Source organism: Eschrichtius robustus, chromosome 20 (assembly GCF_028021215.1).
Source record: "Eschrichtius robustus isolate mEscRob2 chromosome 20, mEscRob2.pri, whole genome shotgun sequence".
In the NCBI taxonomy this organism is placed as follows: domain Eukaryota; kingdom Metazoa; phylum Chordata; class Mammalia; order Artiodactyla; family Eschrichtiidae; genus Eschrichtius; species Eschrichtius robustus.
Genome location: NC_090843.1, coordinates 51,602,118 through 51,617,024, shown reverse-complemented (window position 1 = coordinate 51,617,024; position 14,907 = coordinate 51,602,118). Strand labels below are relative to the sequence as shown.

Genomic DNA, 14,907 nt, shown 5'->3' with positions numbered 1-14,907 from the left:
TTTTTTTTTTTCCAGTTATAGTCTTAAAGCTCTGTGAACAGCAGAACAGCCCTTGTCCCTTGGATCCCCTTGGATCCACAGCCCTAATGACCTAAACCCTAAAGTATTTCTCCTCCATGCCCCTGTGCCAGAGGTACTCATAGCCATTCTCAGGAAGCTACCTCTCTCTCATCTTCTCATTACCATTTGGTGACATCACTGCTTTTCAAGCCATTTTTGCCAAGAAAGCGTAGTTCCTGTTCAAGCAGGTTTGGGTGACCCTGTCCTTCAGTCTAACGACGAAGGAATCACCCAAATTGGCTCTGCTTTGGTTAATAGCTAATTAAATGAAACCAGATGGAGGAACCCCAGGCACACATTCTGAGAGAATGCATGGCCCTAAAAACAAAGTGACAGGGCTTCCCTGGTGGTGCAGTGGTTGGGAGTCTGCCTGCTAATGCAGGGGACATGGGTTCGAGCCCTGGTCTGGGAAGATCCCACGTGCCACGGAGCAATTAGGCCTGTGAGCCACAACTACTGAGCCTGCGCGTCTGGAGCCTGTGCTCCGAAACAAGAGAGGCCACGGTAGTGAGAGGCCCGCGCACCGCGATGAAGAGTGGCCCCCGCTTGCCACAACTAGAGAAAGCCCTCGCACAGAAACGAAGACCCAACACGGCCAAAAATAAATAAATAAAATTTTAAAAAAACCAAAGTGACAAATTATGAGTTTGGGGAAGCAAGAAACAAACAACAAAACAAACAAAACCCAAAGAAGTACCACTGAGTTGGGAGTTTTCCAGGTAGCAAGTCTTTGGCAATCCTCTCAGGTCTCATTCACTTGCTTGCCTCCCTTTTGGTCTCTTCATTATTTATAAACACCTTCAAATGGTAAAGGGGGAAAAGAAAACACAACCCAATTACAATAAAGGAGGCATAATCTCAGACCTGAGTTATCTGTCTCCACCCACTGGATCAGAATGCAGGAAGCAGACAACTGCTTCTCAAGGTTTCCTTGAGTCCTACTAAGTTCTGACCTCTGATACCAAAGACTGTGCTAAGCTATAACTTAATTCTCTTAAAGATTTAGTATTTTATGTATTTATGCATAGGTTTCCAAGGTGGCTTGGCCAGAGATGACAATAATAAAAAAACATAGCACCGAATCCTCATTTTGAGATGTCATCTCTGTTTTGAGTGAAGATATCCTTGCTAAGACTTGAGTACTGTTAGAAAAGAGGTCTTGACACAGGAAGTGTCATCTTAGCTTTATATATAACCTCAAAACCACCCCAGAGTCAGAAGTTCCTCTGTACTCATCTTCCACCCAGACCGCAGGATCCTTTGTCAGTCAGTCACCCTTAGTAATGCCATGGTTTCTTCCTTCAGAAATGAACTTTAGTATAAAGTTCCCTCCCTGATTAAACAGGCAGATATACTTGGCCACATTGGCAGAACTTGCCAATGATACCAATGATTCAATGATACCAATGATCCTACAGCCAAGCCACAAAAGATGGCATCAGAAACTGTTTTCACTAGTTATGACAGTTTGTAGAGTTAAGATTAAGAAGCTATACCTAGGGAGTGTCTGAGTGCCCAGGGATGGAATGAATGCCTTAGGAAGCAGCAGGTCCCACATCATTGGTGGTATACACAAGCTAGACTGCTCCGAGGCACGTATCATGGAGGGGACATGTGCTGAGAAATAAGGGTGGCCTACATTAGATATAAGGTCTCTTCTCATCCGAGAGTTGGTGACTGGAAATAATGCTAACGAGCTCAGTTGTAACGACTTCTGGTTGGTTTATGGGCTTGAGGATCAGATCACAGACCTGATCCAAATTCTGGGAGTTGGGATATGACATAAAGATTTTAATGAAAATAACCCTACCAAAGTGACCAGAGGATGTTTTAAGACATCTAATAATTATGCTCTGAAGTATCCAGGAAGAGCTAAAAGTTTAGAGGAAAGGTAGAATTTCATTAAAACAAACAATAAAAGATATTAACACTTAAAAAACAAATGTCTCTGGCTCCTCCAGCCTTCCTGTGTAATAAGGTATCTTGCTCTAGTGTCTATCACTAGTGAGACTGAAGAAAAAATCCTCTCAGCTTGTTTGCCTCTGAATAATAAATTGCAGTCTCCCTGCAACAATGGAATGTCATTCTTTTTTAAATCTCCACAAACAAATGTGCTGTTTGTCTTCTTAAGTCCTCTATGTACTGAGCTGTGCTTACCTACCTGTGGAGTTAACGGAGCCTCACTGCACATTCTCCATTTGCTGGTTGTTGCTTCACTTCTATAGATCTAGGTTTGTGTCCCCTAACACTAACCAGCAGAACCTCTGTTTAATCAACAACCAGGCCTCCTGCTCTGGGCTAATAATTTCCCAGCAGGCTCAAAATTCCCTGATCATCAGTGGTACCTACATAGAGATATTTTCCAGTGGGCAATTAGTAATTTGTGTGTTGGATAGAGCACTGAAATAGTTAGGAGGTGTGGGTTCTAGTTTCTACTTCATTTGTGACTCATATGACTTTGGGCAAGTTATGAGTTGTTCCATATGAAAAGACTGAGACTGTGAATAGGCCTTAATTAAGGTCTGTTAGGCTATAATGAAATAGTAAAAGCAGATGGATCCCATTCTTCAAGCCCATTTAATTCCTCAACCAGAGCTCAAAGACCTCTATAATGAGGTGGCATCTGCTTTCAGATCAGAGTCTATATTCTAATTCTTGTAAGGCCAAGGTTTTCCAGTTATTAATTCCACTGCAAAGTTGGGAAGGGCCTGGAAGAGCAGCACCTTTGAGGCTTACAAACTGGGTGCTGGCTTGCCCAATTGAGGACAAACCCTCCCCACCCTCTTCCCAAACACACACACACACATGCTCTCTCTCTCTCTGATAACCAGGTTACGGCTAATAGGTTATACACTGGTTCATTTGTTCCAGCCAAAAACCATCTGCTTTCCTGTTTCTTGTAAGTGATGGTCAGAAAGGATGTGACTTTTAAGATCTCAGTTAGTAGTGATGGGGCTAAAGACCAGAACCCAAACCACTGGTCTTTATGCCATACTTTGCCTTTTCCTAGTCAATCACTGGCTGAGATGACAGTAAATTATGCTCATTTTGAACTCCATAATGTAAAGGACGTTAACAAAAGGAGAAAGAATTTGTCTTCAGAGCTGCTGCACAACTCTTGTGGCGGAGCCAACATGAATCTATAAACGGCACCCCTAAAGTTGTTTACTACATAGCCTGCAATAAACGACACCCTCAGCAGCCTTGTCTCCCTCTTATCCGTAATAAGAACAAGTATCTGAAAGTATAATTAAAGTCACTAATTGCCTAGTACATATATAGGAAAACCCTGGTTTGGCAGCTGGCATCACTGATAGCACTAACTTATAACCCTGGGGCTGTGGAGCTAGCCAACCACTGTGGTGATTTTTAAATTTATGTTAAAATTTCTTCTATAAAAAAAAAACTTCTTTTATAGTCAGGTAGGATAGGCTTTAAACCCTAAGCATAACTCAGAGCACCTTTGAAGTGTTTAGTCAATGACAGCATTTGTTTTGGGTTGCTGACATGGTAGAAGCACCTAACTCTCCTTCCACTGTAGTTTGAACAGCTCAATTGTGGGGATAAAGCCGAAAGAAATCTTGTTTTTTAAACCCCCTTTTAGCTCAACCAAATTCAAGGTGGGATGTTGGGAAATACTGGAGATAGAACACCTGGAATCAAATCTTGGCTCTGCCACGTAGTTGTTTGACCCAGGCAAATTAAACACTACATAAATGCTAATTAATCTCAAAATAGCTCAGCATCAACATTCTAGGAGTTTAGAAGCTATGTTAAAAAGTTAAAAGTGCCATTTTTCTGATAGTCCTCTATTCAATAAAGTAGGTAATCTCAACTATACTTTTTAAAATGACACACTTAAAACTATTTTCTAATAGAAAAAAACATATAAACCCCAGCCCAAGAAACTCCTTCCCTCCAAATTAAGCCTTCTGACAAAGTCATTTTAACAGGACTGGATTAGATACTCTACCCCATTCAGGGCTAAAATGTGATGATTTTCAAATCTGGGAAGACGAACCCAGGCGAAACCACCTTGTGAAGCTTTGTACAAGGTCCAAGAACTGCATACATCTATGTGTCCATGTGTCTGGGAGGAACTGTAGTTACACAGACCACAACATATGCCTATATAAAACTTAAGAACCTGCAACAAGCCATTAGAACCTAAAGTAGAATCATTGCACATCCACAGCACAGTAGGCCACTTCACTGGGCACACAGAATTCGAGGCAATTAGTCTAGAGGGTTTTAGTCTACACTAGGGAGCTCATTCTTACCCATATCTTACTCATTTTTGTAACCCCCAACATCCAGCACAGTGCCTGAGATTCAGTAATTATCCAGTAAATAGTCACTGAACTGAAATATACTTTATGGGAATACAATTACTTAAAAAAACTGAGCAGACACTCTGTGTACTAAAATTACTTTATTACAGTTGATTTTTTTTAAACATTTCCTTTGCTATGATACAAAGGATACTTACAAACAAAATATTACATATGACCTTGTTTTCGCTCTTATGTTCTGACAACTTGGTAACAGCTTTAAATGCACAATCTATACAATTAATACAGGTTATATATGAACTATAAGGTATGTTGAACCAGAAGAATACTGACAATATACTGTACAATAAGCCTTACCAATTAGTGCTGCGGACCATTTCTACCAAAAGGAAAATGCACATCTGTACAGTCACCTTTACCAGCTGGTGCTGACAGTGAGGGAGAGGCTTCTTCCCCATTGCAACCCTTGATAAGCCTCCACTGTGGGTGTCTGTTTGGTCCGAAAATTAAGAGGACTGTGTATATTTAAAATTAGTCATCGGTAAAGTGGCAGAACATCACTTTCAACATGATAATCTCTTGCCAAAAAAATCAGTCCTAGTTTTAAAAGACCACAGGTCCTTTGTCCACCATGAAAACCCTACAGGCTCAAGGGCTTTAGGAGATGAGAAGATGAAGGCTGCCAAAAAAGGAGGCAAGAAACCAAGCCAAAATCTAGGTCTTGCAAAATCATCATTTTTTTTTCCCTTCACCAAAGGGAACTAGAAATGTACAAATTCATTGATGAACCTCAATGATAACATATCAGTTAGCTGATAACCCTCATTTTATCTGGACCCCTGACTTGTGGGAATAACTGAAAGAGATTGTGAATAATATATACTACTTTTAGAAAAGAACCTCTTGCTTAGTTAAAATATTCCCTTTAGCCACCAAAGCTGGTCCTGGGCTATTACAGGTGTGCATTCATCTCTCAATGGTCTACTCAGAAATGATAAGGTTACAGCTTTTTTTCTTTTCTTTTTTCTTTTTTTAAATAAAAAAGCAATTGACTGAAGCATTTTTCTTTTTTTAGGTAAATAGCAAAAATAAAAATAAAAACCAACCCTGGCATTTGCACAAATAATGCAAATGGAGCGATATGGCCTTTAAGGTAATGGGTTAGTAGAAAGGAAGAGAGAAGTGAAGAAAATCCAGAGAAAATGATGTACTGATTTTTCTTTTTAAAAATTTCTACAATACATGTGCAAAAAAATCATGCTGGTTGAGGAAAACAAAAGTAAATGAGTATATCAAACTAAAATCATAAATAATATGTTTGGATGACTGGTAAAAGCAGAAACCAACCTGGGTTACAAAAAGGATTATACATTCAAGATGCTCTTAAACCCAGTGGGATAACTTATGTTAAAACTGTGTTAATAGTTACGTTAAAAATCTCAAGTTTGTTTTTAAATCTTCACAATACAAGCAAAGCTGTTTTAAAATATACACTATACATATTTCTCATAGTCTCTCCAACCTCATTAATGCGCATTAGGCTATCTTTTTCATATACTAAAACAAGGGGGTTTTGAAAGCTAAATTGCTCAGAGTAACTCATCCATTATTTAAATGTTTAAGTTTTAAATGGGTTAAAATTTTTAGCAGACTTACATAAATAGGATTTAGCAACACAAGTGTTAATGAAAAAAACTCTAAAGCATTTACAAATTATCAGGTTGAAATAGTCTCGGGAACTTATGTGCACTATACTTCAAAATGTTATTTACATCAGACCATCACTTTTGTAAAAATTTCCCTAAAAGATAAAAAACAAAATAAATTTGGAGAATTAACCCATTCTAACCCAGCAGAGAAGGATCATAAAAGGAGAGGTAAAACAATAACAAAATTATCTCTTAATAGAAACCCCACATATCCCTCTCTACTTGGATTTTGTCCTATGAAACCACCTGCAATTCCTAATAGGCTCATTTATCAAGTGGCAAGATAATGTGGTAAAATACCTTGTCAGATAGATTACTGGCCTCAAGTGGACTTCCTAAAAAAAATTTTCCTACCTGTGTCTCCTGCTTGGATTATTTTAGGACACGTGTATGTAATTGATTGGAGGAGCACTCTAAGTAGGCACAACTCCCATTTAATGTGGAATAAAAGGTCTGACATAAAATGCTGTTGGGGAGAAGGGTTGGTGGTTTCTTTGATATTATGAAATGCAAGAAAGCACATTTGGAATGGGCACCAAAAAAGAGCTTTCTGGCAACATACCAGGGGCAGCCAACATCTTAATAAACTAAATATACTTGTCTATGACCAAAAAAGGGTTAGAAGGGTTCCAATATTTCCCCCCAGGTTTGTTTGATATGTGTCCAATAGTCACATGGCCAGCTGGAATCTGCAAACATTAAGCAGTTCCATCCTTTTAAATCACATAATTCATTCCATGACCATGTGTAATTTATAGAAACAATAATGTTCATGCTGAGGCAATGTATTTGAGGGCTCAGAAAAAGCAAAATGTGCCACTACGAGAAACCTGTTCCCATACAACTGGTCTTCATGCTTTCACGTGGCCCAAATATACCCTTGATGCTAAGCCAAGCCATGCAAAAGCAAAGAGTACACACTTTTCATTAACACTGGTATCTCATTTCTAAACTTCACTGACCTCAGAGTTGCCAAAGAAACATGAGTAATGAAGGCATACAAATGAAGGTTCGTGGATTTTAAAAAATGCAATTCCCTCATCTATGTTTACCAGCTTTTAATACCTTAGGCTACAAGGCATATCAAGGGATAATGACAAAGGAATACATGTAATTCTGGAAATAGGAAAATGCTCCAGAAATGGGATCAATGTGCCAGTAATAAGCATAGTTCATTTCATTTGAAAATTCAGCAAGAGAGCCCAATAAACAATTCCAAGCCATAATGTTATCACCTGCATAATTTACATAAACATTAAAACCCTTGCACTTTATAGACAAAACACACTTCTGTAAACATGGCCACTGGGGGAGGGAGGTTCCCTACCTCATTCATGATTGAGGACATGTAATCATTGTATTAAATAAAATGACTTTGCTTCAAAAGATTTTAAACCTGACCAATGGTTGAGCTTAATTTCTCCCTGTTTAACAACACTGAAGCATTAATTCTAAAAATGTCACCTAGGATGGTTTCAGGGTTAGATGCTAGGACCACAACTGGCAACGACAGCAACTCCTCTCTAGCTGGCACAGACTTATAAACTTTAGTACAAAAACAAAAAAATACAGAAACTAGGTCAATTTGTTAGCTACATATTTACAGATAATTACATGATTTCTTCACTCACAATTGCTAAAAACTATGAGTGAAAAGGAAACTGTGCAGGTTGAATTACCCGTAATTTAGGGGGAATTCTGGGGTATCAAGATACCCTTTTCATTCATTCACAAGTCTCATCTTCTCTCTGCTTTTTCATGGCAAACTACCTACAGATGTCCAGATTAGTATATCCAATGGGCATCCTGTTTCAGAGAGGATTAACCTTTTTCTCTATTTAAAGAAGACTCTCTTGTACATTGAAAAACAAAACAAACCCAACACAATCAAACAGATACACACACACACACACACACACATACACACACACAAGCTCTGAAACTTCAAAAAGTTCTGATTGCTGGGTAACAGTTAACAGTGATGGTGACATAGTAAATGGCTCCCCAGTTTTAATTCTCTGCCTTTTTCTTTAAAGGATATCTATTTTGGGGTGGGTGAGAGAGAAGTGCAAGTTTAAGAAACCCACAACAGGCAGATAAGGTGCATGCTAATTTACATATTTCTTATGATCTGAAGACTACCATTAGGCCAAATAGATTCTCTTCCCTTGCATGAGTGAAATTTTGGAAATCTGAATATAAACAAGGGAAGAATTAGTTAATGTGACTTTAGAGGGGGCTACCAGAATTCAGTAGAAAATATAAATGCACAATAAAGGAAGAGTTCTCAGCTTCACTTTCTTTTTCTAGACAGTGTTTAATAAAACTTCTTTACAAATTAAGTCACTTCCAATGTAGACTTATTGTAGTGATTTAATAAAAGTGCAGACAACATAACCAGACACACAGCAAAATAGACTTCAATCAGTAGTCCTTGCATACAAGAGGCAAGTCTGCTAAGTGTACAGCACACTCTTCATCCTTTAAGGAATCTGAGGATGGAAAATTTCCAGTTCTTAACAACTAAGAGTAAGTGACTGCCTTTTAATAGGCAATGCTACAACCTGGTTGGGGGGCACTATCATGATAGATGAGGGAAAACAGAGAATTTGTTTCTCTTTAATAAGGATTTGTATTTTGGTAAGCAGCTCCAAGATGACAGGCCAAGTTTTAGATTTGTTCCTTAGAGAAAGCAGTTTTCTAAGAAATAAGAGCCTCCTCTTCCATCATTATAGGAGATTCACACTTATACACCTTAAATATATTATTTTCTGACTGGAATATACACTAGACACTTCACATTGTGAGCATGGAACAAAACGCAGGGCCATATAAACTTCTTAGGAAAGGGTTGCAGTGTTAGGCCAAATCTGTGCTTGAAAAGTAGTGCCTCCGAAGGGGTGGAAGGTGCATGAAGAACTCACTATTAGCAAGCAAGAAGAGGCAGCTAAAAGGAGAAATCCCCTGCCAATACCAAATCCTTCTCTCCCAGTGGCCATTTCCTGTTGATTTTATAGTTTAGGAGAACCTTAGATGCTTTAGCAGTAATTCCTTTCTTGGATGTTTTGGTCCTTAGCAAAATTTATAATTATTATTATTAATGGAGTAAAAAGGGTAAGAGGATCAATGGCACCACTACTAAGAAATATGTATGGAGTGCACATGAAGATTATGTGACTTATTGGTTCTTTTTATCTTTGCAGAGGAATCACCACCAGTGTTTTTAGTTTCCATGGTTCATTTCTCTCTGCATCACCTATCTTTCATTGCATCACGACACAAACTCACAGAAACACTAACTGGCTCCTTCCCCAGCACTATTTTACTGCATTGCAACTTATGGTTCCACATTTTACTTAACTTTCTTTCCACCCACTCAAGTGCTAAGAGGGGATTAAAATAGAAAAGATTGCATCTGATGACCACCTTCTCATAAATATCAACCCAGAGTACGCACTGTTAAGAAACACATGCATTCTTGCCTTAACTGAGGACTAAAATAATGAAACAAAATAACAGAACCTTAAGTGCCCTGATGGAAATGTACAGTTTGAATTATATTCATCAATCTATACACACATATAGACACTCATATGTATATACAATATATACATACAAATGATAATAGCTATACCAAAAATGTGCATATTTAACACAGTTTTTAAAAGCCAGTAGATTATGGTATAATACAATTTATTTCCACTAGTGAATGGCACAAATGGAGAAATGCAAAGGAGGTGTTTCAAGTACAATAAAGTCATTTTTCACAGGTGAAAATAAACAGTATTATTCCAGTGTCCAACACAATGTATTCTATAAAAGTTTAAAATGCCAGACATTTAGTTAAAGAAGTAGAAAGCTACTAAAGTCTGCCTTATGGTCTGAAAAAGACACTCATAGCGTTTTCAATTTTTGAAAAGGGGGTGAGGAAAAATAGGTGGGAGTGGGAGAGAGTCAAGGACAGTTTCTTTAGTGTACTGAATGGTGTTTACCTGATGTCTTGGCAGCTGAAAATCATGACTATGCTAAAAAGTTCAACTTACCAATAATAAATCCTTGGCCTAGAGTACCAAGCATATTATATCTGTGGGTGTGGCTTCAAATGCAGGACTACTCATCTCTAGGCACAGAAATGACTAAAAAGAATGGCAGCTCTCAATAAAACTAATAAAAACATATTTTCCAACTAACTTTATCTATATAATGAAAATACTTTCAGATACTTTAATTCGGGGTTAGAGCTGACTTTAACAAGGGGAAAAATATGTGCAAAAGGAAGGGAACCCCATTAGGAACAATATATTTCAAGGTATGAGGTTTTGCATTTTTCTAATGCTAACTTAAAAAAGGGAGAGACAGTGAACACAAGAAACTTTTACTGCCAAGCTCTGGATACCAGACATAGCATTTATGACTTTCTGATATGCTGGACAAATATCGCATACTTTTTATTTTCTTAAACACATATATATCAAGTGAACACCAACAATGGGGAAGAGGTAGTAGTAATTTGATCAAATGTTGACGTCTGTACACTGATTCACAAAGTGCCTGCTTCTTTCTTCAGAATCTCTCAAAACCTTTCAAATTTTCCTGCTACAAGCTTTACTCTTTGATAATTCCTACCATGTATGATATTCCTCAGAAGTTAGATCTTGCAAACACACAAAACTCAATTAAGTTGAACCATTTTTGCAAACTATATATATTTTAATTAAAATGAACTTAATGGAATAATCCAGGTATAGTCATGACCTACATGTAAAACTGGTTGCCACACAATTAAATCAGATACAAAGACCTACTGGATAGACATCTGGAGTCAGTATTCAATCACAATTTTACAAGTACATATGATCTGCATGAACTCAATAACTCAATCTGACTAATTTAAGTCCACAAGTGGACTTTAACATGTATTATTGGTAATATTTTTTATTTTAAAGAGTTTTGTATGTAAAACTGAGCTGTACTCCTATTCCACCCCTCCAGTAGTACAGAGGGGCCAGATCTAATAAGAATTTTTTTTAAAGGTATCAAATTCATTATATTTTTGGACATTAATTCTAAAGCTCTCTCCTATCATTTTCCTCCAAATAGGTAAATATCTCAATTTGTTTGAAATACTGTATAATAGGTGAACGCAAAATGATAGAAAATTAAAAGCTCCTTTCATAAGACAGACAAGAAGTACATGTCACGTTCACCTAAAAACTGGTGATCTCAAGCATGGCCAAGAGGACAATGTACCGGAGTGCTACCTGAAACACTGCCTAAAACTGTGTGTGAATTCTACTGTGATCTTGGTTTTTAAAAGATTTACAGTAAAATATTAATTTTTCTTCTAGTTACCTTTAAATGAATGCCAGAAACTCCTAAAGGGGAGGATTCATGGAGATTAGACTGACATACCTGGGGAAGACTTAAATTTTGTTGAGAAAGCCAATATTTCAACAATTATAGATTACTGCTTGGTCATCAGCCTGGTCTAGGTGAAGAGTATCATTGAGAGGGACTCAGAAAATTCTACCTTGGAGTCCTCTATTACGAAAAGCAGGATCCAGAGTCAGCAGCAAGGGTTCTTCAAGACAAGGGAGGGGTCAAGACAACTTGTAAGAAACTCTGATTTATCACTGAAAAGAAAGTGTTTTTCCTTCAAGTCATACTCACAGCTTCCTACCCACCTTCAACTCAATTTTCACACTAGCAGTGGAATACCAAGTAACATCTAACTTTCAGCATTGGGTTGATCCTTCATTGCAAAACTAAACAGAACAGAACAGAACAAAACAAAACACGCCCCTCTGTGGGAAAAAAAAAAAGTTAGCGTTTGTCAAGAGATTCCCTGACCACTATAACTTACTTTACTTTTTTTTTCTTTAATTTGCCAAACTTGCTAGTTCCTTTTCAGTAGTACTTTAGCACTGAGGCTAGAGACTTCTGGAAGTGGTGTTTCCTGTTGTGTGATGTTAACATGATGCCAAATGGTCACTAAGTCTCAAGGAACTAGAATTTTGTAAAGTATTGCAGCAACAAAAACAGCAATTAAAAAAAAAAAAAAAAAAAAGAGGACCTGCACATGCAGCAAAATCTACAGTGGTGATGAGCATTAGTCAGCAGCTGGTAAAGTCATTGGCTCAGTGACTCCTGGTTCACTATGGCAACTAAGCATTTAAATAATTGGCTATTCTACTTGTAAACAGGAAATCCCATAAGCCAAAAGGGGTAATCAAATTATGTCTATGTAGTGTGGTGAGAATTCCAATAGATGGCAGTTTGCAAATATGGCATCATTCAAAACCCTCTGGCATTTGATTTGTATTGGCTATGTGTCTTTGTTTTTGTACAAAGTAAAAGTACTGTTTGGGGTCTTGGGAGTTATAGAGCTTAGCTAGGATAAGATATCACAGTATAAGCAACAAAACGTCAGGATACAGAGGCTTCATCTCCTCACTATGCTGCTGAACATACCCACCATATGAACTTTCAGGGGCCTCTCTCACCCTTCTGGTCTTCCCCTTTAAAGGCTCACAGGTTCGTTGATGCAATTCCCACACAACTTGTGATCTCCTTACACCTCCATCTCACCATGCCACAAAAAAGGCACAATTGAATGGACAAAAAAAAAAAAAAAAAATCACTGACAAATCTATGCAGCATTCAGAAAAAGAACTAAATTGTTTTCTACTCTCTGAAAAAGTCAATGGAACCCTTTAGTGTTCATGGATTTCTACGTTCTTTTTCACTCCAAATGAGGCTGAGAAGTCAGACCAATTTAATAAAGAAAATACACTGGTGAGGGGACACAGATGTGTTTCCATAATAACTTGTTTCAGCATATGCTGCCTGCTGTGAGTGGCTTATAAGAATTTGGGGTATGGAGAAAGGCTTAAATTTTTTCACGACCTTCTTAGGATATAACTGCCCCAAAGTGATGACTCAAGACACATTGCTGCATTCTATTTTTGCAGTGTTCAGAAAATACCCCCTAACTAGCCAATTTCTTGTAACCACATGCTTGAGATATAGATATATATGTGTGTGTGTGTATGTATGCGTGTGTGTGTGTGTATATGTATACACACATACATATCAATTCCCCTTTTCAAAATTTCTCCAAAAGTAAAAAAACAAAAACAAAAAAACAAAACCCGGCAGCCAAATACTATGACATCTCAATTAGTAAACACAAAACAGAACGCTTTACAAAAATGAATAAAATATACCATATGCACTCAGCTTCCACACTGTAGTACCCAAGTGAGGAGGCTGCTGTGACGATGTCTGTAGGCAGTTTCTTTTGGCAGACAGCTCCAGCGGAATTGCCACTCTCAATTATTAAGTTATGTATAAGACATGTGTGACCCATTGGATATTTGTGAAGTGACACTCGTGCTTCTGCTCATGCCCTGCTCCGTCCGTCCCCCAGAAGCTGTCCGCCTTAGAGCCTGAGGGCTATTGCGGACTCCCATACTGCTACCTCGAGGTACCCCTTGCATTGGCCCTGAGGGGTGACCCCACGGCTGGGGTCCACCTTGCATTGGATGGCCCCAAGCCTGTGGTGGGCCACCCATGGGATGACCCCAGTGAGGTCCTGGACCCCCAGTAGGATTGTGAGACCAACCAGAAGCTCCCGGGTAGCTGTGGCTGAATGCCTCAGGGGAGAGATTAGAAAGGACCATGTTACTAAAACCTAGTCTCATGCTTTCAGAGTCAAAGGCTTCAATTTCTCTGGCTTGACGCTCCAGCAGGCTTCGTATTCGTTCTGTGCGTTCATTCTGCAAAGCCAACATTTCTTCTTCAATCTGATGGGGGTTAGGAGGAGAGAAGCAAAAAGAAAGCTGATTTATTTTTTAAAATCTACAAACTAAGGAAGTGATAATTACCCAGCTTTGAAGTGAATCATAACAAAGTTCCCTCTGGCTATTTTATGGATGTACATTCAAAAATCAAAGAGATGTACTGTAGAAATAATCCATAATTTATATTTCTAAAATGTGTAAAATCAAGTTCTTAAAAGCAAAGGCAATAACCTCTACTAAAATAATAAATCAAGGCAATTATCATCAATGGCTACTAAATCATTATGTAAAACACTGAATAAAAAAAAAAGTGGGTGAAGGGAAACTAGCTTCATCAGACACACCAAAATCTCACTCTAATAAAATAAATGTGGGGGACTTCCCTGGTGGTGCAGTGGTTAAGAATCCACCTGCCAATGCGGGGGACATGGGTTTGATCCTTGGTCCAGGAAGATCCCACATGCCGCGGAGCAACTAAGCCTGTGCACCACAACCGCTGAGCCTGCACTCTAGAGCCCCAAAGCCACAACTACTGAGCCCACGTGCCACAACTACTGAAGCCTGCGCGCCTAGAGCCCGTGCTCCAAAACAAGAGAAGCCACCGTAATGAGAAGCCCACGCACCATAACAAAGAGTAGCCCCCGCTCGCCGCAACTAGAGAAAGCCTGCACACAGCAACGAAGACCCAACGCAGCAAAAACTAAATAAATAATTAAATAAATAAGATTAAAAAATAAAATAAATGTGGTATTGGTGTAGGGACAGACTAGTGAAATAGAAATAGAATAAAGATCTCAATTTGTAGGTTTTTAAAGCAGGACAAAAGCATTAATTAATTAATTAATTAATTAATTAGATGGGGGAAAAGATGGATTCTTAAACAAATGACACAGGCACAACTGGCCAACCACCTGGAAGGAAATAAAAATGGAACCCCATCTTATACCACATTCCAGATAGACCAAAGCCTTAAGTGAAAAGCAAACAAACAAAAACTAAAATTTTCATTAAAAAGTTAGTTTCTATATACCTAGAAATTAGTGG

At 38.3% G+C, this 14,907-nt stretch overlaps 1 protein-coding gene across 4 annotated transcripts in view; it reads right to left on the bottom strand.

The window, feature by feature from the left end:
* Nucleotides 1-19: 19 nt before the first annotated feature.
* Nucleotides 20-14,907, bottom strand: part of TAOK1 (TAO kinase 1) — a 166,159-nt gene continuing 151,271 nt past the window's right edge. For 3 of the 4 annotated variants that reach the window (XM_068531223.1, XM_068531222.1, XM_068531226.1), the window contains one exon: nt 4,507-13,866. In XM_068531223.1, coding sequence (XP_068387324.1) covers nt 13,405-13,866 — 462 coding nt within the window. In that variant the 3' untranslated portion in view covers nt 4,507-13,404. Of the gene's footprint in view, nt 859-4,506; nt 13,867-14,907 lie in introns of those variants that run through there. The other variant, XM_068531225.1, reaches the window with a different exon arrangement.